We start from the raw sequence: 27,675 nt of genomic DNA, 5'->3' as shown, positions 1-27,675 counted from the left end.
CCTTGGGCGAGGGTTCTGGGACTCAACTCAGTTCTGAGAAAAGCCTCTGTGAACTGCCATCCTGTTACCACACTCATTAGCTAACCCAGGAGTTTAACTACCTGCAGCAATAAAAGAGAATTTGTGTTTGCCATTAACCCTCTCTTCCTCCCCAAGGGCACTTAGCTAATTTTCTGAATGTTCAGGTTATCTGGTGCTGATCTTATCAGCTTCGCTTGAAAGCACTGAGTATCTGCAATTCTTTTAATTTTTTTTCCCCTATAAATTATTCTGTTCGGATTTTCATATTCACTTGGCTCTTGGCCCCTCTCTGACTTCAGTATGAGAACTGGGGACACTTTAGGCCACCACAAAAGCCTGTGGAAATAAGAAATGATGTTTTGTGCACCTCAAGTTTGCTAGAGATTACACTAACATCATCAGGCCTTCTTACTCTGGTCGTTGGTACGGGCATACTCACGTGGGCGCACAGCCAGTCTGGTCCCTGATCCAAAGGTCAGCTTATTGAAGCCACCAGATAACACACAGTAGAAGGATGCTTTACAAGAACTCTAACCTGGGCTGGACCAGCCTGGATGGGGTACTTGCCTCCTGCCTCAGTTTACCAGTCTCCCTCAAGTCAGCCTTCCTTTGATGAAAGAGAAGTCTCCCCACTGAGAATTCCCCTCAGAAATAGTCTCATAGACCTTTCCGTCAGCCACCCTGGAGCCAGCGAGGCTTTCCTGAAAGGTAGGTACCCATTCTGACTTCTGAATGTAAGAGACAACTGAAGATGTAAGAGGCAACTTGGAAGAATGTGAGGAGCCATGGATTAGTTGCAACATGGTTTTTAAAGCACACATTGTTTTCTTTTCTGACAGGGCCTTGCTCTATAGCCCAAGGCTGGCCTTGAACTCATGAACCTCCTGCCTCAATTTCTTGAGTGCTGGGACTGCGGATATGTGTCATCGTGCCTGGTAGGAAATGCATCTTGAGGGAAGACGGCACTGGTAACACGTGGAAAACATTGGCAAGGCAGGATGGGGTGTAGGAAGGCCCTCCCTAAGAGATGTCTGTCATTCCTGAGCATGCGCACAGACGACAGTCATCCCGGCAGATCCACAAGGGCACTGCCCAGTGGGGAAGCCAGGAGGAAGCTCTGCCTCTTTTTGGGGAGTTCCACGATAAGGACTGGCCATATGGGGTACAAACCCTAAAGTCTGAGAACAGAGTGGACAAGCCCGAGCTCTCAGTGAGGATGCCACAGAGCCTCCGTCCTTCTAAATGTGTGTGAGAAAAAGAATCCGAAGCCCAGGAAGTATAGCAAGTGTGTAATGCACTCCAGTTCTGAAACCTGATAATGCACACCAGCATTTTAAAGTCTGTGTGTTCTTACAATAAAGTAAGCCAGTGCTTCTCAAGCTTACTTTTTAAGGTTAATGTTACTATTCATTAATATCTCGTGTGTGTGTGTGTGTGTGTGTGTGTGTGTGTGTGTGTGTGTGTGTGTGTGTGTGTGTTTATTTCAGACTTTGGGTACGCCTTCTCTAGCTAAGGACATTAAACTTCCATTCTAAATGCTAGTCTAATTTCCCCCGTCAGGTTCTCTCTGCTCTGAATCCGCTTGTTCTCCTATTCACTCCTGCGGCCACAATTAGGGGCCTCGCTGGTGCTAATTGTTTCTTTCTAATCATTACGAAACAGCTTCATTTCCTTCCCACAATTGCACCTAGGCAGCTGAGCTGCATCCGCTTGTGCCCTCCCCAGCAGACCCAGCCTCGGGGATCTGCACACACAGACAGGATGGCACCTTCCCAACAGGTTTACCTGCCAGGAACAATGTCGGCTTGAAAGGCTTTTCCAAACATACATTCTCCAGCTTCCTCCCACCGTTTCCTGCACATTTCAAAGATGAGTCTAATCCCAGGGGGAGCATTTCCTCCGCGTACCTCTTTCCTCTGTGGTCCCTCAGATGGACACACAGACATCCATCTTTATCATCCCATCTCTTCTTTTTTTCTCTGCTAAAACCCACCTGTCCTGCGCTCTCATTACAGACATTTTTATCCTTTTGCCTCTAAACTCTGGCTCTCCAGAAAGACGGTGGGCTTTCTAACCTAGGAAAACTGACCCTTGGCAGGGAAGAGGCCCTTGATAAAGCATGAGAGCAAACACACACAGGAGGAAGAGGAGGAGGAGCCTTCCCTGGAGAGATGGGAAGCTCCCCCACCAGCATAGGGAATCTGGCCTCTGGGGCATTCTAAATTTCTACTCTCTGCTGCACTATATGCCATGTGGGCGGACTCTATGATCTCCCTGTTTTAAAGGCCAAACAATTTTCTCTGTTGGAGAATTCTTACTAATGCCAAAACCAGCATGTTTTAAACAGTGATTTTCTCTCCATCTAGCAGGCACTTTTGAAAAGTGTGTGTGTGTGTGTGTGTGTGTGTGTGTGTGTGTGTGTGTGTGTGTGAGCCCGCGCTACTGGGACACATGTGAAGGTCAAAGGACATTTACTTTCAGAGGTCACCTCTCATTTTCTACCATGTGGGGTCCAGGGATTGGACTCAGGTCACAGAATCAGGGGTAAGCACCCCAGCCCACTGAATCACCCTGTTGGCCCAGGAGGCATTCCCCACTCTTAATAGTCGTTTGTTTGGTGACGCCTACATCCCAGGCATTGTGCTGAGGTATAGCAGTGTGAGGGTGAAAGAGCAAAACTCTGTCCTCGGCGAGATTATGGCAGGAGGATGAATGTAAACACAGGCACTCTGGATAAGAGGTTGGCTATGCCTTCCTTTGTATTCATTGAAACCTGTTTGGGCCTCCCTAGAATCTGGGTAACCCTGGACTGTACCTGTCTGTTTAAATTTGAGGTCCTGGAGGTAGAGACCCGGCAGTTCCTCGTCTTCCCTTCCTCCCTCCCTCCCTCCCTCCCTCCCTCACTCCCTCCCTCCCTCCCTCCCTCCCTCCCTCCCTCCCTCTCACCTAACATAATGGTTGCGACACTAGAGTTGTTCAATAAATGGCTGTCGCCTGGGTCAGCCCTCCAAATAGTCTCTTTCCAATGCCGTCCTGGTGTTTATATTCTTTTGTTAGGTCTATTTAACTTCTGTAGGGTCTAATTTTCCAAATTTTGTATTGTTTTTGGCATTATGTAGGCCTTATGTTCCTCCTCATCTCTCAGCTGAGTATGGAGTTTCTGAGGAGTGTGTCCAAAGTTCACTATCTTTGGGGAGTTTAATCCATCATCTTTTATGAAACTAAATGATAACAAAAGTAAAAATAAATCTTTTGGTACACTTAGTCACAGTTTCCTCTCTGATAAAGATCTAGAAACCACAAAAGAGTCTATCCCTGTAATGATGGAAAGGTTAATTCCCCTTGGCGACTATCTTAGGAAATACATCATTAAGCAATGGCTGGGAATCTAGAATCCAAATCAACCAAATCTTATGAGGAAACACACAAAATGAGTTCAGGAACCACTGGTTCATCATCTAAGAAAGCAGAAGGATTTCCTAAGGCCAGACACTTACTTGGATAAACTTGGAGTCTTGTTCCACTCGCCCAAGTGAGCTGGCCTGCTACCTGTGCCCCCACCCTGGTACAGCACAGTACAAATACCTGCCCTCCCACTGGGTAGTTGCCCATGACCACTTAGAGCCTCTTAGGGAACAAAACTTTTATGTGGCCCGCTTCATGGTTTTAATATTAATTCCTCTTTCTTTGTAGGTTAATACTCAATGAACAGTCTTGTCTCCTAATGTTTCTGTTTCCTTCTTTTATGTACCCGCATCTTGCTAATACAAGTATGACTCTACTTATGCCTCCAGAAATGCCGAGTCGCTATGCCATGGCTACTATGGCCAGAGGACTAAGATGTACAAAGGTTGGACTAAACCTCCTGGGGAAGGAAAAATTTATACCCAGGTGGCCTTTGAGGTACGGGGTGTTCCTTCACACAGTACAGGTGGGATGGTGGCAGCTGGGCAGTGGTATGATTAATAATAAATAATAATAAATTAATAGTCAAGTAGATTTAACTCAACCTTAGTTCTGTTTTCCTGAGCCCTGTGATCTTGGGCCACTTGCTTACCCCAATTCTTTGTTTCCATATCTATAAAATGGGTCTAATATCAATTACCTATCACTAGGATGGATGAACGCACAGCTCTAAGAAGGACGTAGCCCACTCACTGGCATGCCAGGCATGTTGTAAGCAGAGCTAATAATAATACATTATTATAACTCCCTTCATGCTTTACATGGAGAAAGGGGTGAGGTTTCTTATAGCCAAAGGAGACCCATTTTTGTCCAGGATTCCTTAGCAGCCAGGCTGGGAATCTGTGGTCTACGAGAGAAGATGTCATTGAATGGACAGGAGATGGTGAGTGTCTCAGACACAGAGCGGGCAGTAGGGTAGACTCTGTGCTTGCCAAGAAGAAAAGGTCTTCGGAAACCTGACAAGAGGAAAATCTCTCCTCTAAATTTGGATATTTGTCCTTTGAAGCAGAACCTTATCCATTATTCAGCCCGGCCTCATTAGACCCGACATGCCGGCAGTTACTCCGACTCAGTAAAGGACTCCGTTAATGAGTGCAGACCACTCCACTCTCTCACCGTAGGACGTCCTTTCCTGACTCAGTCTGTTCACAACGATTCCCCAAGGACCCTTTCTGCAGTACTCACACGGATGGACACGGAGGCTGGTCCCTCTCCCAAATGTAAGCCGGTAGTTTCCTCCCGAGGCACACAGTGAGGAAAGCCTTTGACGAAACCCATCTCCTGGGACCTCCCTTTGCTATTGGGCCTGTTGTGCTGGGGCCGCAATCCAGGGAAACACTGGGCACACTTCTAGGTTTGTCAGAGAGTCCTGAGTCCTGGTGCCTCGTGGGATGGATGGGTACCAAGAATGGGTATTGGAGAGTTCCTTATCTTACAACCTGGTTACACTGAAAACCTACCACTCTCTTGTGAGCACAGAAGGAATACCCTAATACCACCACTATCAACCACCTCGTCTGTGGGGCAGACAGTCTGGTCTGATTCCATTTCTATTTTTCCAGATACCAGGGCCTTCTGAAAGTGTTCTGAGACGGAGACCCCAGGGGATGTTAGAGCACTTGTGCTGAAGCACCCCTAAACTTCAGGCAGAGTCTCTTCCCTCTGCTCTGATGTTTTCCATTTCTAGCCTTCCCACCATGTGCGCCCCAGGCAGTTGATTCCCGCAAAACCTCGTCTGAGCAGACTTTAGGCCAGATTAAGGCCTTTCTTGTGACTTGGGCTTTTATCCCATCCTCTTTTCAGCCTGGAGATAGGCACCCAAAGCCATCTGATTTTTCTTTATTTCCAGTGACCTTGATCCAAACAGGCCCTTGGGTCTATGAAATCCTACATCAGCAGAGAAGAAAGTTGCCACTTTTGAAAGACACGAGGAAACAGAGCTCACACTGCCTACTTCAGAGACGGGAAAGCTCACCGAAGCCACAGCCTAGGCTGCCATCCGAAACTGAGGTGGCCACTCCAGCCATCTTTGGCCCTGGCATGCTGCTGCCTCCCTCCTGACCTCCTGCTGAGGTTGAGAGTTGTTAGTGAAGAGCTGTGTGGCTCCACTGAGCTCAGGGTGAGAGGAAGGGCCTGGGCCTCACAGTGCCCTGCACTGACCGGGACCCCAAGCTGTCTCAGCCACAGCAGCAAGCTGTCCCCGAGATCCCGTCAAGCCCTAATTTCTGTGATCAACTGTTCACTGTGAAACCGAGCAAGGAACGGTGGGGGGAAGCTTTATAAAGAAGATGGGAGCTGCCGGATAGAGAGGATAGGAGAAAGCAGGGCGAGGTGAAGCTTAGGGCCATCGAGAACCTTGTTTGTGAGTGATGCATCACAGATGATGGTGTGCTCACTCCACTGCCCCAGAGTCAGGAGAAGGAGTTGGCCAGCACAATGGTAAGGAGAGATGAGGGGGAACTGTAGCAAAGGGCCACTTGCTTACTTACTTGGTATCACCACCACGTGGGTTCCCTTCCCCCAAGTTAGCCTGCTGGTTCCGTAGGCCCACTCTGAGAAAGGGCTTCACAAAAACAACCAAGTCTGGGCTCTGCCCTCTCATGGAGGACACACACCCTTCACAGTGACTCTGCAGCAGAGACCCAGCAACAGGTGACCTTGAGGTATTTCCTGCAATGGCTGTTAGGAAGACCCAAAGGAGCCCTCGTAATGAGAGCAAACAGTGCCAGCCCTCAGCTGCTACCCACGGCCTCCATTTCCCTCATCACAACCACCATCTGGGAAAAAAAAGAGTCTTTATAAAACGCTGTGAGACACTTTGCTTCCTCTGTGGGCCTGCAGGGTGTGAGAGTTTCTAAGGACCCATGGGAGTAGGCAGTCATTTTCTCACTCTTATCGGCTCCACTTGTGGGGAAGGTCCTGCTTTCTTGTGGATAGATGCAAACATTATTTTTCATTTTGCCAGGAAGAGCAGAACCAAGAGTACATCCAGCCTGCTGAACTGGGGCACATGCTAAGAACACGCCAGGGCATGATTCAGAGCTGCCATGCTCTCTCTGGGCCTGAGCGAGAGCCATGGGTGACTCACACTTGACTCATTCCTGTCTCTGTCCTCACCTCACTCTAGGACATTGATTGCTGACAGGCTTTTTTTGTCCTCCCAAAGTCAGACATCTCAGTACAGAACAGACTTGATTCCATCCTCAGAACTGTGGATGCAATTGTCTGTCTCCTGCCAAGGTGTTCAAAGTGTCCATTGCTATCCCTGCCCACCTCCACCCTGATTCGCTAATACGATTGAGGGTTTTCTCTTTTACTTATTTTTATTTACTTATTTTTTGAGACAGAGTGTCACTATGGAGCTCTGGATAGCCTAGAACTCATTATATAGAAAAATCGGCCTTGAACTCAGAGAGCTCAGCCTGCCTCAGCCTCCTCAAGCATTGAGATCAAAGGTATGTGCCACCACACCCCAAGACCGAAGTTCCTGAGATCAGAGATCACATCTTAGTTTTCTTCTTTGTTTTGAAATCAACCGTGGTCCCTGGCTTGTTGGTGACACTCAATAATCGTTTACTAAGTTGAACTGGCATTTATGGAACATTGTTATTGGGGCAAAGAGGCCAGTTTGGGAAGAAGTTAAAAGCTAGGTACACTCTGAACTGCAAAATCTAAGTGCTTAGGCAAGGGAAAAACCAAGAAAGCATTTCTGAGAGATAATAAGGAGACAGTGTACACCAAAGCACTGAGTTCCATGTTGATTTTGAGCAGAGAGATGGGAGCCGTATGAGCAAATAAGAAATCTCTTGATGGAAACAAATGCCACCCCCGGCAGTACCTCGACAGTGATTCCTTTTAAAGGGTCAAAAGAATAATATACATGTACTCTCAGTCAATAGCATTGCTGTGATCAGAAACAAGACAGTCACAACAAGGATCACTTACACACTGGTACAACAGCTGCAAATTTAAAAAAGCAAACCGAGTGGTACTTTCCACCACTCACCAGGGCTCTCTGTGGCAGAGATCCATACAAGGTGGCACCTGCAGCCAGGCCTGGGATTCCAAGGGCACACTCAAGTTTGTTACTAAGTGTCCCAGGGTCTGTGTACACACACCAAAGCGGCGTGGGGCATATCATTTTAACCTTCATTTTCCTAAGGCTATTGGAAGATGAAAAGAAATAAGGCAGAACCCAATAGGAGATCTGTTTGGTATACAGCAGGCTTCATAAAAACTCTCACTAGTATTCGGTCTGAAAAGCCATTCATACAATTAGAGTTTCCTTTCTAGATAGGACTTATGGCAATTTTCTCTATTGCCATGTCCTATTTATTATATGCTGTTTTCAGGTATGATACTCATGGATACTATATGTAATAGAAGACTATTGTCTACTCATTTTCTTATTTAAACACCACACAAAGCCAAGGGTAACTCCTTATCTCCCCTCAAAAGACAAAGAAAGAAACGAGTGAAAACAGATGTCCTTCCTTCTGTAATATAAATGGAGTTACTCATTGAACTCACTTGGATCAACCAGCAGTCTTGTTCCCGTCCCGAAGATAAGTTTGAAGCCTGTATTGCTCACAGTGATTTGTCCTGTGACAAATTGGTCTATTTCCCTCACTTGCCACGTTCACAACACAGCCGGGCACAGACAGGCCTGGGAAACCCACGATCAGTCTTTAATAAAATGCTTTGTACGTTTTCTGCTCATGAATGAATCTTGCACTCAAACCTACAAGACGGTCATTCATTCAACAGTGGTCACAGAATATGGCTCCAGAACCAGGCTAGCTTGCATTGATTTTTTTTATGATATTGGATGATTAAAGCAACCCTTCTGAGTCTGACCTGCCTTTTAGGAAGGAAAATAAGTTCTGAATCAGATAATTTCCAAAATAACAGCTAAGTGGTCCATGATCTAGGAATATCCCAAGTGCATTATCCTGTAACTCACAAACAGCCAGGCACTTGCAGACAGCTCACCCATAGCTGCTCTGCCTGGGAAGACACAAGGAACAGTGGGGAGGGCAGGGGGTCAGCAGGAGGAGAGTCTGCCATTTCCTTCTCCCCTCTCCCTACCTGAGTAAACGATCCGAACACCGCAATGCTCTGTTGTGTCACGGAAAGGAGAAGAGAATCCTTTAGAATGGGGGCATCCAGCTCAAGACTTTCAGGGTTAAGACATCTTAACTTAGGGCACCATCCAAGGATGGAAAAGCTAAACTTCCTCTCTGTGATTGGCATCATCTCTCATTTGTAAGTGAACCATGACAGAGCCTGTGACAACATGAAGTAGAAAGACCAGGGCTTTGAGATCAGGCAGGTTGATCAGGTTTGAATTTGGGGCAATTACTCCTCTTAGCCTCATTTCCCCACCCCCATAAGATAGAGAATAAGAATACTGTCCCTTACCTTAGAGAGCTCTATACTCAATACTGCTGTATCTACTAACACTATACCCACACATCACAGGCACTGATACCACAGTTATCTTTTCCTTTCTCTTGGTGATGATGATGATGATGGTGATGGTGATGATGGTGGTGGTGGTGGTGGTGTGTGTGTGTGTGTGTGTGTGTGTGTGTGTGTGTGTGTGTCTGTGTCTGTGTCTGTGTCTGTGTCTGTGTCTGTGTCTGTGTGTATGTGTTCTGGGGATTGAATTCTCACCATCAGGCTTATGTATGAAGTATTTTACCTGCTGAGGCATCTCATGGGCCAGTTATTATTACTAATATGCTGAGTTAGATTATTCATTAGCAAGGCTGTTCATTAAGGTTATGTAATATCTCCCCCTCAGAATTTGCCTCTGAAACATTCCCAAATCCACACTCTTGAATTGGATGATCTCACAAAGGCAGGGGCTTCTGAACCACAGATGTCTACACTCCCCTTCTACTGGGAGTGTCTGAGGCTCAAGGAGGGGTGATGATCTGTTCAGTATTACACAGCAAGTTGATGCCAAATCAAATTTAGCTTCTTGTCTAAAACTGGCATCCCTGGGGTCCTTAGTGTGGACCTCACTGACTCTTTGAGGACACTGGTTTGTGTAATGGGGCACTTAGTCTCTGGAGTGAATTTGGCTTGGCTTATTTGGGGCATAGGCGAACGGACCTTGAGCCTCCTCAATGGCAGTGGTCTATTAGATAAATTAATAAACGGTCTATTAGATAGTGGCCATGTCATTTTCTGCTCTTCCATTCAACTCCACTTAGCAAAATCCTCAGGTGAAAACTCTAATGTTAGGGAGAGCTTCTGTCAGCCTCGATTCTTGGGAAGAGCCTTAATGGAACGTTGAATTCCACCTTAGAGAAAATATGCTCAAATCAGTCTTAAATACTATGCAGAGATTGTAATCTTAATACTTTAGAACTTGATTTTAACTAATTAAAAATAAGATACACTGACAAAATCACATCTTGTCACTGTTCACTGTCCTGTGTATTCACTGAACACTCTGTAGTTAGTTAGTACAGCAGCCCACACTTACTCAGGTCCACTTTTAGCTGGGTTCCCCTTCCGAAGGTCAGGGTGTTTGCTCCTCCCCGGCTCCCACAGTGTCTGAGGCCTCACAGTAAACAGTTTTCTGTCACCTCTCTCTTCACTTACACCAATGATGTGGAAAACCCTTGAGATTTAACATAAATCTCAGGTTTGACTTATCATAGGAAGAAAAAGTTCTCACTTCACAACCTCAAATGGAGCAAATTTAGAGTGTTGGTGGAAAGGGACAAGAAAGGCTATTCGAGTCCAAGTCCCAGTTCCAGAGAGGGAGAGAGAGAGAGAGAGAGAGAGAGAGAGAGAGAGAGAGAGAGAGAGAGAGAGAGAGAGAGAGAGATTCTCCAAGGCAAGAAGACTGCTGTAAGCTACATTTCTACTTGGTAGCAGAGAATAGAGTGTGGATCTTTTTGATTCTCAGTCTAATATTTCCCTCTTTCTCTACATCCTTGAATGCCCTGTGCTGTTTGATTCATTTCCCCTCCTTCCCTTTGGCCTGGAAATTCTGATGTCTCTGGCTGCTCAATTTCAATTAAACAAATATTTGTCAAATTTGTAAAAGAATCGTATTACAAATCGTAATACAAAATCGTATTAGATATTGCAAGGAATGTGAAGAACCTTTGCTTTCATGATCTTTCACTTTTAACAGTGGATATTCTTAGTGATGAGTTTCGATAGCTCTACATGTTACAGACTAAGACTGTACAGCTAAATTTGCCATACAGAAGGCAAGAGAACTACAAAGGATGTTCCTAGGGAAGGAGCACACAGTTCCCGCTTTTCACAGGAAGCTGGGTTATTTCTGGAGAAACTACCTGATTATCTAGGGCCGTAGTCTGCACTCCATCCTATTCTAGTGACTTAGCTCTCCTATTACTTATAGCTCATCTCTGACTTTCGTGTTCAAACGAAGAGCCCAGGAAGGTACGGCCTTCAATCCACACATTGACAACCGATAGAACAAGGATGCTTCGGTCCATGAGACACAGCAGGAATGTGCGGAGACCTTAGCCCAGACAAAAGGACACAAAGCAAAGATGTGAGCAGCATTTACCTGGAGAGACTAGAAGCATGGTGCCCTTTCCAAAAGTGAGTTTGCCGTATCCTGTATTCACACCGTGGCAAACCCCTACACAAAAATGGCCCGCAGTGTAGGCTTTTCAACTCATGATATAGTTTGGGAGGAGAAAGAAAGTTCATCATTTATGGAGAATGTATGATATGCCAAGAGGCTTAACAATCTCCACACATTACATCACCTCACTAGGACTGTGACCTTGGACATTATTATCCTGTTTAATAAATGAGGGGAGGGTGACCTAAGGCTAAGCAGGCTACACTACCAGCACCACTAATAAACATTCAAATATTTGCATCTACATAATATTTTAGCAGAGATTTTTAGATATTTAGAGACTCAAATCTTGGACGATTCCTTTTCATCATTCCTTCTAGTATGGGGTTTTGCACACACACACACACACACACACACACACACACACACACACACACACACTGTTTTTTGAAGAACTAGTGGGATCCTAGCAACAGTGACTCAAAGCCATCCCCCCCCCCCCCAGTTTGTCCTTCATTATAGAGGCATTCTTTGGAACATAAAGGCATTTTACCCTCAGCCTTCCCATTATTCCTTTCCTACGCCACTTACCAGGGTTGACCAGCAATCTAGTTCCACTCCCAAAGGTCAGTTCATAGCCTCCACTCTTTCCACAGTGCTTCTTAGCCAGTCAAAAACACCCAGGAGCACACACACCCAGACTCACACCCGTAGCTTTTCATCTACAAACAGGCTGTATCTTGGCTTTCTTTTTCACCCCACAAAGCACACAGGTCATTTAACTCAAACCTAGAGCGTTTGTGGTACCCAGTTTAACAACGAAGTTGCTCTCTGCCCATGTCTCTGGATCTATTGCCTCCAAACCCAATTTTCAACTCTATTTATCTAACAGATGTCTCTAGCTCTCCTCTCATCTCCACAACAGTTGTTTTTAGATTATTGCCACAGTGTCTCTCTAACTTTGACGTCAATCAATTTTCAACTTCACGAAGTAGCGTCAGGATCACTGTAAGTAAAGGCTCCTCCACCCCAGTCAACTTAGCCTGCAAGCTAGGGGCTTACTCAAGTCACATTCTGCCTTCAAAGTCAAGTGACCCCTGATTATATAACATGATGCTTCACACTTGTTAAAAACAAACAAACGCCAGTTCTCTGCTTTGGCTTTGTGAATCTGCTGTTCAACATTTGGCCCACAGGCAACTCTTAGCTTTCTTTCCTCTTAGAAAAGGACGTGGGCGGAATAACACTATTAAATGCTAAGGGATGCATGAGGGATTCTATAAACGTCTTTGCTCAAATCTCCCGAAAATGACCAAGAAAGAGAATGTCTACTGCATCCCATTATGTGCTCCAAATGCTACCATCTCAGAGAGGACAAAACGAGGGAGAAGGAACGATCCAGACACTGGACTCACTTGGGATGACTTGGAGTTTTGTCCCAGTTCCAAAACTCTGGTGAGTCCCAGAATTCACACTGTCAGGGAGGTCTTTACAAAATGGTTCCTTTGCCTTGCCATTTGCATCCGGGTAGCTTTCAACTCACTACGCTTCCATGAAAGAGAGAGTGTTTTTAACCAGTGCCCACGGCGACAGATCCACATGAAAACAGCCTCTTTACTAAGAACGTATATGGTCTCTTCATCTTAAAAGAGTTCTACTGCCTGACCCAGCTTTTAATTTTTTTTTTTGTTCTATAGACACATATTTTATATGTGGGTAGCACTTCAGAATCTATGAAACATTTTTACATACATTAACTTACCTTTATAATAACTCATGAGGCATTATTAAATACTTCCTTTTTACAGATAAAACCGGTCCAGGGTACTAGTCAAACCAGATGTAGAGGACCTGGTTGTGTTCAGTTAAGCTGCCCTTTCTTTAGGATCAGCTCTCTGAGCTAGTATTTCTAGGGATCCTTCCTGACTTGTTTTGTTCACAGCCAGTTCTGTGCCCTTGTTTCAACAGTTTTCCCATGCAAACCTGCACTTGTCTGCATGAACCATTACTTCTTTGACATTGTACCTCACAAATACTGCAGCAGATTCAGTGGGCCTCAGCTGCCACATTAGGCTTCTCTTTAGTGATGTCTTGTCCCACTCCCCAAAATGAATATGTTGTAAATCATGGTCCTGTGCTATCTGACAATAATGCCCAATCTGCTGTGATCATAGATTAATGTGATCAGCATACAGCTATCCTCCCTCATGGGAGCTCTGCTGGGGATTCCCCCTTTTGATTACTGGAATAAAGGCTAAGCCATGGCATTAAACCCATGAAAGCCTCTTTTCAGGGCTCAATAACAGTGGTACCATAGATGTAACAGAAAGCCCGAGAGGGTACCAGCTGATAATTCTCTAGCCAATTCTGAAGCAGACTGCTTTTAAAAAGATTTGTAAAATTTCATTAAGTAGTTTTTTTTTCCTTCTAGTCAAAGGCTGTCACTTCTGATCCCCATTGTAACCTAGGAACTAGTACCTGTATATACTTTCATTCTGCCAATGTTTAGCAAATTGCATACATCCCTCCAGTATTTTTTCTTTTTATCATTTTAAGCTATTAAAAAATTATGAACACACAGTTAGACATGGTATGGAGGATTTAGTTGCTTTCCTCATTAAACCCTAATCCTACTTAGATGATAAGAAGGCATGTAGTCATCTGTGTAATACAGGCTATCTGATAAATACAAGCATTATCATCAGTAGCTATCAAGTACTTACTGGAACTGACTGATACCATGGTCCCTTTTCCAAACAGCAATGTTCCACCTCCTTGGTAGGCACAGTGAAACATGGCTCTGCAAATTCCTCATTTGCTTACTCATTCGAACTCACTGAGTATACAACTCTACACAACAGAGATCATACGCTGTCCTTGCTGATGGCAGTTTGGTGGTTGGCTCTTAATTCACACAGTAGCTTAACACTAGACACTGAGGAAACAATAAAAACTATTCACTCTCCCAGGCAACGGTAACATCCAGGGGTGGGAAACAATAAACAAATGCATAGATTTATAAGGTCCAGTGATGAAACAGCATGCATTGAAGTCAGGTTGGGTAACAGGAGAGAGGGCGACCAGGCCACAGTGTGTTTAATGGCATGTTAGACTGGAGAGGCAGAAAATTTCTCTCTGAAGATAAGGAGGACTTAATCATCACCTTCATTGACAGACAGCAAACCAAGGGCAGGAAGATCAAAGCCTGTCTCTGAATTACAGTGTGTCAGTGAGGGACCATTACCTCATGCCTCTTTCTGCTGATGTCCTGGATGTGAATATCACCAAAAATTGCTTTATAAGAAAAAGATAAAAATGGACAGATGGGCTAGGGAGATAATTCAGTCAATAAACTGCTTGCCTCATGAGCATGAGGACCTGATGAGTTGCAGACCTAGAACTCACAAAAAAGATAGGTGTAGTTGTGTGCGTGTGTAATCTAGCACCAGGAATGTGCAGGCTCTTGGGGTTCTGGCAATCTAGACTTGCTTAATCAGTGAGAGACTTTGTCTCAAAGGTCAGCGTAGATGACCCCCAGGAACAACATCCCTGACCTCTGGCTTCCATATGAATGTGTGCACACGTGTATGCACAGCCACATGTGTGAGAGACTGGGATGCTCACTCAGCAACTGAAAAATGGGACCTTGGCGATTTGGGGCATTGCAGTCATTAGATGGTGCCAAGTGGAAGAGAAGGTGGCATTTCAGAGTAGCTTTTTTTCTCTGATTAGGATTGGGTTGGCTGCTGGGCACAGGAAGTATCTTCCATTCTGCTTCTTCGTTATGCTTGAAAACATTGTAAACTATGGCCTGCTTTTCTAGTCAGTATGGGGAAGGCAGAGAGAGCACCCTGTTTCCTGTGAAACATGGATGAATGGAGACATTTGATAGCCCGCTTACATGTCCAAAAGGCTTGATGCTTGTCTCAACAGTAAATCCAATTCAGATTCCATAGAAATACTTACTAAGATCCACCTTTAACGTGGTCCCCCTTCCAAATATCAGCTTCTGGACACCTGAAGATGCCACAGTGATCTCCTCTACCACAAAAACCAAACAGTGCTTGAGCACAAAAACTTCCAGGGTTCTTTTGCTTGGCTGAGATATAATTCAATACTAAGCACATATTTTGTTAAATTCAAGAAAAACAGTAAACTCTCATGCCATTTCAAATGGAAGTGTACTAAGGAATCACTTAGTACATGCTCCTAACTGCATATTTCTCTACAAAGTGATTGCAGGTTTTTGAAGATCTCCAGAGGCTTTGGTCACTAATTCTTATAATTTTTTTCCTCACAAAGGAAAAACTCACCTTATTTCCAAATTCTGGCCTTTCTCAGCCATAGCTAAAGTCCATCAAACTTTTAAGCTCACCCTCAAATGGAATTTTGCATAAAAATATAACTTAAAAAAATCACTAATCGTCTGCCGAACCATACATTCCAAGGACATTTCACAAACATTATCTCAGCTCAGTCGTGGAGTCCTCTGGAGTAGGCAGAGCTAGAATCGTGAAGCCCATGTTACAGATGGACCAAAGCTTAGAGATCTCAGTGGACCTCATGGAGGCATGGTTATCAAAAGGATGGGCTGGGTTTGCTGTCGTCTGGCTTCTAATTGAATGCCTTAATAATTATGTTGTGCACGTTCATATATTGATCCTGGCATCTTGCCTCTCAAGTATTGTTTCTGTCTTATTCCCTCTTCCAATCTAATAAAAAAAAAGTCTCCCCCGCCCCAAGAAAATAAATAAAATGAAACCCCTTCTAGCCTGACTCCTTTTCAAAGCACACTGTCTTTTTAATCCTCATACACTTTCTGTGAGCCAGGAGATAAGGGTTACCAATATTTCAGTTACGATAATTGGGAAAAATGAGAGCCAGAGGAGATAAATCAGAATGATAGTTCTAGAGGCTACAGCTGGTTACAGACAGCAATATATTGAACCTCAGGAAATGTGGGCCCTTGCCCTGCCATTGTGAAAGTGTTTGAATCACATAACCACTCCTAACAGACAGAATCACCTTTGCTGCCTTTCTCTGCTTCTTGGAACTGTGAGATAGGCTTATTTTAGAAAATCTGATCCCAGGATACATCAAGCTAGCAATACCCTTTATCTGCACTGAATTCAACTATCCATTCCGCCCACACTTATATAAGAGACATACTGAACATTTTAAAGCCCAGCTTAATACAGATTAATTTGGGTCAAACTATCATACTTCATTTAAAAATGGATGACCAGGCTTTTCTTTCAGGTTTGGGAGCAGAGCTGTGGTTCAGGTCCAAACACTCACCCGGCTTGACTAGCACCCTGGTTCCTTTTCCAAACGTTAGCTTGTTCCCTGAACTGTAGTCACACAGTGATCTGAGGCCCAGCAAAAACATGGGGACCAAGGAAATCACACTCAGCAGATACTTGGCAAAGGACATTCCCTAGGCTTGAAAAAATGGAGGGCTTTCAACGTTCAAGGTAAACCTGTCTTCTCCACCATATGCACCTCATATAGAGATGAAACGGCTCTAAGTGTGCACACATTGAAATCTGACCTGTTTACACACTCGATTGTTTCTCAGCGTTGGTCATTCAGACCTTGATATTCAAGGGTGACAAGTCTGAATCATAGCCTCATCCAGGAGCCTTTCTGACTATGTTTAACACAAGAAGGAACCAGGAACTCTGGAACATTCAGTCAGGCTGTTACTCATCTAGAATGGAAATGCCAAATCTATTGGACAATGCACTTCCTAACTGGGTGTCTCCATATCATTTGGTGCCCAAGGAAGAGGGAGGCTTAGTCTTGGGTCTACTGTGCACTGTGACTCAGCTTTACTCCCTTTTCTTAAAGTTTAGATCCAAAGAAGGTGGTAAGTGAGCCTCTTGGGGAATGTACACACTATCACTCAGAGGTCATTCTTCACAAACAGTAGTCAATGGGGCCTCTCACGGGGAGACAGCCAAGAATCACAGGACCCAGGAAAAGCCAATCTTGTAAAACTGTTCTTCAGTTTGGCTTGCCTGTTCTGGTTGTGGGCTTCAGCCTTTTTCAAATGTTGGTCATGGTCATGGTCCAGAACAGGTGTTTGGGGGTCCTTCAAACCCTTCCAGCCCAACAGCTCTCCTATTCTCCCTGTGGTAGAAACCACTATTCTCCTCTCATGGGCTCCGAACCGGGACTTTAGGCTGTCTTGGCCCTTCTCTCTGCTTTATCACACCAGGCTGCCTGGGAGGTGATGATGGAAAGAAGCATTCCTATTTCCTTAGTTTTTTGAGAATAATGGAATTCATTTGTCTCCTTTTTAAATTTCTCCACAGTAATGAGTCCCTGGAGTAGAAAGGAGCCCACTCACCAGGCAGGACAGTCAGCTGAGTTCCCGTTCCAAAGTACAGCTTCCCTAAGGATGAACCTCTGTCTACACAGTGCTTGCCCCCTTTACACAAACCTGCTCCTAGTGATCCCCATCCTCTCTCCCTGGCTTCCATCCCTTCTAAGCAGCCCCGAGTCTTTTTTTCCCCCCCTGAGCAGCCAGCAGCCTAAGGTAGACAGTCAGTCTCGGAGGCTGCATCTTACGGGACAAATGATCTGTGGTAACAATAATCTTTCCGCCTTCAGAGTCCTCTTCTATCAGAAAGCAATTACACAGCTTTTGAGAGTGTTTAAATTGGAAGGACCTTCGCTCCCCTGGTCCTATTTCCCAGTCTAAAAGGCTGCCCAGTTGCTGGGACTGACATTATGCCTGGATCCTATTCCAAAGCTGAACTTGTGGAAACTTGGACAGATCAGATCTGTCCTCTGCAAAATCACCCCACTTCCCTCATTCAACCTCTGGTCCTCCTTCGAGGCACTCTTTCTCTTTCTCTCTCTTTTTCATCTCTAGTACCTCTTCTTTCCCCACTTACTGCACTGAGAAATCATACTTCATTATCTTTTAAGTGTAAAAAATCTCTGTAGGCTTCAGCTTGTGAACAATTCGATGGCCCATTTCTTGGCTATCAAACTAATAAAAATAGAAGAAAGAGGTTTAGCTCACCCTTTTTCCTTCTATGCTAGAGTCATGGGGGTCTTAGCATTTAGAGTTGACGGATGTCAGAGCTGATCGAGTCCAACATCTAAAATGTCACAGAAATCCCTTCCACAAGGTCTTGTGCATTGGCTCTGAGGGCCCAGAGTGAAGATCCTTCACAGGGACAGCTCCAGACTTCACAGAGTAGCTTGCCTGCCCACAGCGGCTCCACCTATTCAGAAGCTCCCGTGGAAAGCTGGGACACGTTTTCATCTACTGCTTTTGATGTTGCCTTTGCTATTAGCCCATCCCTCATCTCCATAACAGTTCTTCAAATATTGGAAAAAGCCATCTTCTAAGATTCTTAGCGTGACCTTTCTGTTTCTATCTGACTTTTTGAGGACTTCATCCTTGACAAATACATCGCTGTAGAGGCTTCCCTTAAGAAGGAAGTCCATCTGCCAAGGAAGAAGTGGTGAGGGAGGAAAGAGAGGCAGAAAAGGCAGGGTTCTAACCCAGAGGGAGAATGCACTTTGAATTTATTTATTGGTCATTAACCTTACTTTCCAAGTGAAATTGCTCATGCATGCATCCGCCACTTTGTTTCAAAGCAATCTGGATTTTTCCCTGTCACTTACTGTTCTGACAGCCACTGCTATTCCTGCCCCAACACGAGCTTGTAGTTATCAGAACCACAGGCTACTTCATCCTGCACAAACCTCAGCAAGACCCTGGTTATGAGAGTTAGCTGTGGGGACACGCAGGCCTGCCCGCTGGTCTAGCTTGGCCCTCTATTTCCTCTGTACCATTTGGTAACTATTTCAACTCTACCCTTGAAAGTGGGATAATGTCTGCCCCAGAGGGTCCTCAAGGGGGTGAAATGAGAAAAGGTGGAAGAGGCATTTACCCAGGGTTTTGTATATAGCAAATTACAAATTAGTAAATATTAGTTATGGGATCTTTTATGAATGCATATAATATGCCATATCTGCTTTATGAAATCCTAGGTACTCAGAGGTACTTTAAATTATATCCAATTTTTAATTAGTAAAAATAGTAGTTTTCCTTACATTGAGAATTTTCCTCATGAAGGAGGTCAAAAATACACTTGTCTGTTTCAGAATGTTTTCAGAGTGGAATCATGGGATTTGTTTACTATATTTTATACCTGTTCAAGAGACGTAGAGACAAGGAACTCTAAAACACTGGGCAATGACCCAAAATAAAAAGAATTCAGAGCAAATATAGACCGAGAGGAGGAATTTACTATCATCGGTGGGTAACTATAACTTACTTGGTTTTACACTGAGTTTGGTGCCAGATCCGAAGTAAAATGCATTGAAATTATACACACAACGTTTAGCACTATTACAAAAAGTCCTCTTCTTCACAGAGAGGTTCGTTATGAAAATGGGACTAACCAGGTTATGTGGAGACCAAAGGAAGCCCACCCGTTTTTGGCGGTTCTATAGAGAAGTCAAGAGCAGTGAGGAATGAGCGGAGAAGACACATTCATTATCAGAGACAGGCAAGATAAGGGCAACTGATTTTCTCCAGTGTTTATCGATTTCTTCTCTCTACTTCTCTGCTTGGGTGCTTTCTTATGTCCTCTGTGCTCTATGCACACACTATTGGAAACAAGGATGCTGTGAGTAAATGCTCTTTACTCCTTGCCTTCCTAATTATAAGCGAAAATTCCCCTCAGGTGGACTTGACAATGAGGAAAACCCTTATTCTGCCTCTAGTTCCAGGGCTAGCTGACGCCTCTCTTTTAACCCTGGATCCGGATCTGGATAGTTCTTGGCAGTTGGCCCTGAGCTTCTCTTCAGGACATCCTGAGCCATGCAAGCTAGGCGAGGGGGATTCTGCAGATGTGGCCTAACACGACCACACGATCCTGTCTGACAGAATACGGACTTTATACAACCAACTGTGTCTTGACATCCACACTGACGGTCCCCTTCTACCTCCACAGAAAAACTCTGCCTTTCAGCTTATTTTTGCTTTCTACTTGCGGATTTCCTTCAGGAAAAAAGAAACAAGGAAAAAAGAGGCTGCCGTGTTGACTGTCATTCGCAAGTCTAGATGAAACGTTATTTATGGGCAAAATATTTTGCTGACAATTTCAAGAGAAAGGAAACCTCGGTGCCAACAGTTGCACACCCACGCTGTTTGAATTTAAACAGATCTCAACAAACGAACACAGTTATGAGAAATAAAGTCGAGGTGACTTCAGTCTAAGCCAAGTGATTATAATCCTTATGCAGCTTTGAAGGGCAAGGGGCTTGCTTGCTCTGACTTGTAAAAGTGATAAGCACTCTGCTACAGGAATGCTTTGCTGGTAGACACCCGAGAACTACAGAAAACGGAGCTTAATTAAAAGGACTTCTGTAGCACAAGCTGGAATTTCTAAGCTAGACATGCGGCTACCTAGCTTGGTGAAGCTGTTAAGACTTAGAGAGTCCGGGGAAAGCCAGCTTGTAGCATTTGGTTTGGTTCTAGTGGAAATACAGGGAGAGTCGGAGTTCCCCTTATAGTCTGCAGACATTGGTCAGCAGCTTTCCCGGGACTGCCTGGCTTCTGCTCCACTCACCTCTGTGGAATCCTGGTCAAGCTTCTCTTTCTCTACATGGTCTTTGATGACCGGCTCTCTTCTTTCTATTTTACCCTGCCCAGGATGTGTTGCTGGTGGCTCTTTCTCTTTCTCAACCCCCGGCTCCCAAGATAATTTATACACAGTTGTTTCCTAGTCAGTTGGTGTAAAGAGGAATTAGCTGCAGTGGCCTACCAGGTATGATTGTCAGGTGGGTTCCAGATCCAAAGGTCAGTTGCCGGCTTCCACCAGAAGATGCACTGTGATTTGCCCAAACACAAAAACCTCAGCAGAGGGGGCAGAGCACAGTGTGGAGCTGGAAGTTCCTTCCGAAGAGGGCCTGCATCCTTCAATCTAGGCTCAGCTTGGAGTAACCAAATCGCTTATCTACAAACTCTAAATGAGTCCTTCTTTGTCTTTCTAATTATTAACTAGAAATTCCATAGGAATTAGATTTCTTTAGGGGAATCTTTGACTTCCTTTTTTTTTTTTTTTTTTTTAAACCACAGAGTTCTGAGCATCAAATAAATATGTGTTTCTAAACTCGATACAGTAAATGCTCTTTGATTTTAGATGTCAAACCAGCATGCAGATTTTCCCATTTAAAGAAGCTCGCAGTTAGAACAGAGAAAATCTCCCCTGTGGGCACCAGTAAGACATGCTTCCAGAAAATTACTCTAATTCTTACATCCTTAGCCTGGGCTTGGGGAACCTGAATGTGGTGGCCACGGAGCTGGCATCAAGTCAGTTTTCATAGTGAAATACATTTTGTTAGGATCAAGTTACAAGAAAATTGTTACTCTTTAATCTCCATTTTAGGCATTTTATTTCTCATTCCCATATCCGTGTTGATTTTTATCTGCTGATGGCCTTTAAAACTTCAACAAAAGTCACTTTTGATATTTCCTAAGGTAGTAAGAATAGTATAGAGGGACCATACCCAGGAGAGAAGCGAGGGGACTAGCAGAGGGTTCTGTGAGGACATCCTCACACTAGCGCTGATTGCTGCTGGGTCCCTGGCATTAGCGTAAACTTGACATAGGGTAGGTATGCAAGACCGTCTGTCAGATGAATCCTGTGGACTTCTCAGAGTTCAAGCCCCAGACTTAAGGTCCAGACCCAGCTCAGCCAGAGCATGGCTGTACCATGATGTGCCTTCTCTGGGCTTGATTTTCTTATAAATGGCGACAGATGATTTCAGAGTCTCTGTTCAGCAAGTCTGGTATATGGACTTTTGGCCCAATGTTCCAGACACAGAAAGTGTCCTTCAGTACTCATGCATGCATTTTATTTTTCAATGTAACTTTTCAGACTTTGACAGAGACTCAACCCTTCCTGTGGTCAGTGATAATTATTTACAAAAGACCCATTCTAAACATGGATGTAACCTCGAAGTGAAGAGCGCCTCAGAGAGCTCATTAAGGAATTAGAAATCTTGTCACTGATTACAGCACAAATCCAGGACTATGATCCCAGCCAAAGCCCAAGGCAATCAGTCATGTATCCTTAGTCCCAATACATATATTCTGGGAGCAATTCCCAGAGACATTCCTCCACAGCTCATTTTGCACTGAGCTGCCAGATCCTAACCAAGGAAACTTCCGGCCTCCTCTCTGACACTCATTCTCCCTCAGTAGACATTCTTTATATAGTGTATAATTGAGTCAAAATCAGCCCTTAATCCATAGACATTGCTTAATCCCAGGATATAATTTTATACTTACTGGGCTTGATAGATAACTTGGTTCCCTGTCCAAAGATAAGCTTTCCCTGGTTATAATTCACACTGTGTTACACACCCTGTCAAAAACACGTCCAATCTGCCTGAACACATTTCTAATCCTCCACCCCCAAATCCGCAGCCGGTTGCTCCCACACCACAGCATGAATCATGGCAACATTTCTTCCTGTAACTCGTTATGAGGGAGAGTAGGAGTACTCACACACAGGAGTCTGATAGACAATAATGAGAAGTCTTATTTATCAAAAAACGTTTCTATTTAAAGCCAAAATGGTGTCTCATGTTTGCTTAATGGCTCTGGTTATTGTTGTTTGGGGGGAATAACTTCCATCCCAATGTGTTCTTCAAAGGCTTACTTGGAAATGAATGGCACACAAAGGTTGAGATGAAGGGACGCCAAGGCTCCATGGACTTGGGCTTACCTGGGGTAACCATAACCTGGGTTCCTGTTCCAAACTGCAGTTTCCCCGCTCTGGAAGTTGTCACACTGTGACAAACACTTCTACAAAATGGCTTCCCCAGAGAAGACAGCTGCTAAATGAAGACAAACTGCTCATGGGGAAACAATCTTGCTACAGAATGAGGGAACTGCATGATGGGAGATACAAGCATTTTCCTCTTCTCTTTTAATTTCTCTTCTTTCAAGACATTGAGGATGATGTGTGCCAAGAGGCATGCTTTCTGAGCAGGATAGCCAGAGAGAGAGGCATGGTGGGGTTAATAAAGCCTGCACTACGCCCAGACTCTGCGATGATGGAAACCCTCGCTTCCGAGAGCTTATCTGATCCCAAACCCCTTCCTCGGTGCCGCTGGAGGGCAGCCACATCGGGTCAGGTCTCAACTCTTGGAAAGAGCCTGTGGTTTGGATTCTGGAGGCCAGTGGACAACCTGGGTCAGGGACTGTTCTGTCCTTGTTGGAGCAATGCCAACCACTGAACTCTCTTTGTCTCAGTTTTAAAATCTACCAAGTGGGGCTAACAATGCTGGAGTGCCCTTCCACCCGGGCAAGACTGCCCTGAGATGGTGTATTTACTGGAAGTCTGGCAGCGTGGACAGACCCCAGGGCTGGGCTCTGGGTGAAGTCCTTGTGTGATTCTCTCCCTTCCCCCTTGCCTCCTCCATGGACAAAGAAGGTGATGAGATATTGGGCCTTTGTCTGTCCGCCTATGTATGTACCTTTGATTCAAGGAGGCCCCCTGCTCCTGGGAAATAAATAGATTGTCCTTTTGGAGAGAATCTGACTCAGCGCATAATTCAAATTATTTGCCACTTACTTGGCTTCACAAGCAGCCTTGTCCCTGTCCCAAAGACAGAGGAGACACTCTGTCCTTCTGCCCAGGGCTTGTCTCAGCATCAAAAACCAGCTCAGGTTTCTCCCCGACAAAGCACCTCAGAGAAGGAACCTCTAATGAAATTCCTCCAGTGTTAGCCACAGCCTGAATCGCCCCCCCCCAATAAGCAAACTCTCCTACTCTGTCCTCATGGGCTTGTCCTGCAGCCCCTCCTGAGATCACAGTGGACCTCTGGCCTCAGGTCCCTGCAGCTTGTCCCCGGGCCAGCACTGTGTTTATTGTGTCTTCTCACTTAGGGGTACTTACAGGGAAACACAGATACTCTGGTGCCGAGACCGAAGGTCAGTCCCTGGTTGTAGTTATTCCCACAGTGTTTCTGTGCTCAGCAAAAACTCAATAGAGCTTCCTCTCTGCACTCCCCTCCCCCCCCAGGGCATCTCAAAACCACAAATGACTCAGGACCCAGAACCTGTAGTTCTGGCTTTAGAATAAAAAAGCCATCCCATTTGTCTCTTGAGTCTTGAGAACAAAGGGAGTTTGGGAACCAAGCAGGCAACGGTTCTAAAACCTAGCCCAGGAGCCATGGATGTGTCCCGAAGGCTGGAGCTCGGCATTAATCACTCTTGTGTTTTCAGGGAGGGGCTCTAGAGGCTGCAGGAAGCATAAAGAGGTTCTCTCATTCCTCCAAACGCCTGCAGGCAGGGCTGCACTTCACTCACCCCTGATAGGAGGTGTCTATCTCCTTTCAAAAATCCTCCAGAGAAAGCTCTCTGGCAATGACTCCTGACAGCTCATTTTCACTGTTCAAAAACCTATTAAGAAGGTTTTTTACCACTAATGTTACTCCCTTCTTGCAGTATCAGGTGCATCTTACGCTCTGTGTCCTGGCCAGGCTGGAGAGGAAAGCCCCCCAGTCTTGTCTAAAACGTCCTTTCTCAGATGTAGAAATGGGACTGTGCCCCCCTGGCCCTCACCAGCTTCCCCCTGAAATAAACGGTCCTCATTCACATCTGTGGACTTTGCGGAGCCTCCATCTCCAGGCTTGAGAGCTTTGTCAGGGACAAGAGTCTCAGGAACCAAATTTCTAATGAGCATCACCGCCCAGGAGAGCAGGGCAATTTGGAACAGGCCACCCTTCCTCTAAAGTCTCCCCTATTTTATGTCATGTGGAAGCCCCTTTGGGAAAGAGGCTCCAGGTATCTTGGAGGAAGTTGTGCTGGGGTCAGGTTGGTGGGTATCCCTGAGAGCCTGGGGATACAGCTCTGCAGGAACCTCGATCCTGCCTCTGATACTGCAATGTTTTTTTTTTTTTTTTTTTTTTTTTTTATTATTATTGAAACAAGTCAGGGTTCTTTCTATTTTCACTTTCAAATCCCAGGTGAAGAATTTCGTAGAGCAGGCTGACACTCTCCACAACCCCTTCTCTTCCATCTCTGCTCCTGATGCGTGACAGAGCCTTGACAGAAGAGCCCAAAGGGTGAGGCCAGAGCTCTAGCATGCATCAGAGGTGACGTTTGTCATTATTATTAATGGCTGGGGCTTAATGATCGCTCCCTGTGTTCTGGGCACTACGCTAAATATGTGAGCTCTATTATTTCATTTGATCTTCACAATAATTCATCCGGGTAGATGTATTTTTATCTTCATATTATGGATGGAAAAGCGGAAGCTCAGAGAGATTAGGTAACTCACCCCAGATTACTCAGCCGGTTAAGGAGTGGAACATGGATTTGAATTCAGATATTTTTTTTGATCTCCAAAGCTCACGCTATATTGCCCGGCCCATCATTGCTTCAGCTTAAAATGTCTCGAGGGGACATAGGACATTTCACGGGAGTCTTAGAACTGGACTCAGTGCTGAACTGCATGTTCCATGGAAGATATATGTTTTCCTTAATGCAGATGTACAGAGTCCTCCTGGTTCTTTTCGGTTGTTTAAATTGTGGCAGGGGGTCAGAATTAAATGTAAGAAAGTACTCTCTGGCAGCGAGGGTTGCTAGATTTTGGAACTGATTAACAGAGAAGCCTGAGGATTTTTCTGCTCTTGACCATTAGACAGAACCAAAGTGCATCCCACACACCCAGGGAGCCTGCCAGGAAGTCTAGTGAAAAGTGGTGGGGTACTGGATTCCCTTGAGCTCCCTCCTAATGTCCTCATTGGCTTAAATATTGTTTATATCTTTATTCCCTAACCCCCGCCCTACTCCTACCTCATTTTAAAGCAGGGAAGAGAAACAGCTCTTTTTTTGGCCCGAGGAAAGAACATTAATAAGAGCCCAAGCAGATGCATAAGATTAAAGTATTTTTCAAACTAATGATTTGATTGATTTCCCCTAAAGGCCCAGGCTAAGAAGAAGGCAACTTACTCGGCTTCACCGTGAGCGTGGTCCCATCCCCAAAGGTTAATTTGGCTGCATTGGTGTTACACACTGCTCAGTGCTTTTGCAATAACCTTGACTGGAGCTTCTAAGAAGGCAGGTGGAGGTGGGGGAGGCAAGCAGGAAAACAAAACCTGAAATGACTGCCCATGGCCAAAACAATCTCCGTGTAATTAGGTTAGAGCGTGGGAGGAATACTGATCACCAGCCCCTTCCCGGCTCCCCTCTATCTGCCATCATTTTCCTTGAGAGAAAGAGTCTTGGAGAGAACTCCTCCTGGGAAATTCACGGAGTGGCTACTGCCTGTCTCCTGGGGCTGTCTTGCTACTCCCACAGGCCTTTTGTCCATTTTCATCCAGCTCTTGCCTCCCCCGCCTCCTAACTTCCCCTGCACCTTCCCCCTCCCGGTGGCTCACATATTTTCTCAGGGAGAGACTACATGGATATTAAAAGCCCCGGTACAATGCCTCAGGGAACATGCACATTAATAACCTTGTTTTCCAACTGGTATCCCAAACCACACAACACAAACCAAGCAACGAAAACACCACCTGTGTTTTGACAGCCTCTGCATGATGGAGGGTGGGCTGCTTTCAGAAAATAATTAGCTAGCAAGAGGGACTTACTTGGAATGAGGGAGAGTTTGGTGCCTTTCCCAAAAGTGAGCTGGCTACTCCCAGTGCCCCGTAGACACAGTCTTTCCTTTCTTTGCAAAAAACTCCACTGTTGCTGAGAGAAGCAAACTCCACAGAGCTGATGTTGAGGGAAAAGGCCACGGTAAATATCGTCTTTATCCTTACTTGGAATTGTTGACATTAAGTACATTTTATGTGTTCTTAGGAAAACTAAAATTTGTGACTAACTAGAAATTAAATAGAAATCCACATTGTATTTAAATATCATGCCTTGGCCCCAGGCAATCCTTTCTGTACTTCTCTAGGTTAAGGGGGGTCTCAGGTTCTCTGTCCAAGTCTTTGGACTCCTGGGGTCAGAGGAGGGAACTCTTCTGGAATGCGTGGTCAGGGGAAGCTGGGGGTGTGAGACACAGTACAGTGTAGGGTCCTGGTCCGCGCTTGCCCATGGGGCTCTGGCTGGAGTTTGATTTATATCGTATGATTGCTGCGTCTTCCTGCTTAACCCTAGTGACTTAGCTCCTAACAGACTCGACCTCTCTCTCATGGTTGCTATACTACATCCCCAACCCCTAACAGACCTTTGTGGGGGTGGCAAAGGCATTCCTAAGAGCACTGGAGAATCACTGGAGGTCAGAGCCGTTGTTGATTAAGGTTAGAGCTGGCTAGGCACTTTCAACCATAGAAAGGTCTTGCTTCCTTTCCTAAGACAAGCTCCCCACTCCCTGGATTCCCACGGTGACCATCTTCCTACTCACCCCCCAGCCCCAGTGCCTGGCCCAGTGTTTTTCTTGGGCCTTTCTTCTTGTTAATCATTTTTTCCAGCATTCTCTCCCATTTAACCATGGCTTTTATTTTCCTTCAGAGTCCTTATCTCTAACCCTTATAAATGACAATATAATAAAAACATGTCTGGCTTTGCCTGTCTACTCTGACTATAGAGTTTCCATAGATGGAGCTGTGAC

The 27,675-nt window shown here is 45.1% G+C and overlaps 1 protein-coding gene across 1 annotated transcript in view; it reads right to left on the bottom strand.

Moving 5' to 3' along the window:
* Positions 1 to 27,675, bottom strand: part of LOC102917268 (M1-specific T cell receptor alpha chain-like) — a 775,359-nt gene that overhangs the window by 7,856 nt on the left and 739,828 nt on the right. Inside the window, exon 4 of the mRNA XM_076544981.1 lies at positions 17,421 to 17,483. Within this exon, the coding sequence (XP_076401096.1) occupies positions 17,421 to 17,483 (63 nt within the window). The remainder of the gene's footprint in view (positions 1 to 17,420; positions 17,484 to 27,675) is intronic.

This window comes from Peromyscus maniculatus, chromosome 9 (assembly GCF_049852395.1).
Source record: "Peromyscus maniculatus bairdii isolate BWxNUB_F1_BW_parent chromosome 9, HU_Pman_BW_mat_3.1, whole genome shotgun sequence".
NCBI classification, from domain to species: domain Eukaryota; kingdom Metazoa; phylum Chordata; class Mammalia; order Rodentia; family Cricetidae; genus Peromyscus; species Peromyscus maniculatus.
Note: the sequence above shows the minus strand (reverse complement) of the source record. Positions and strands in the feature narration are given on the sequence as shown.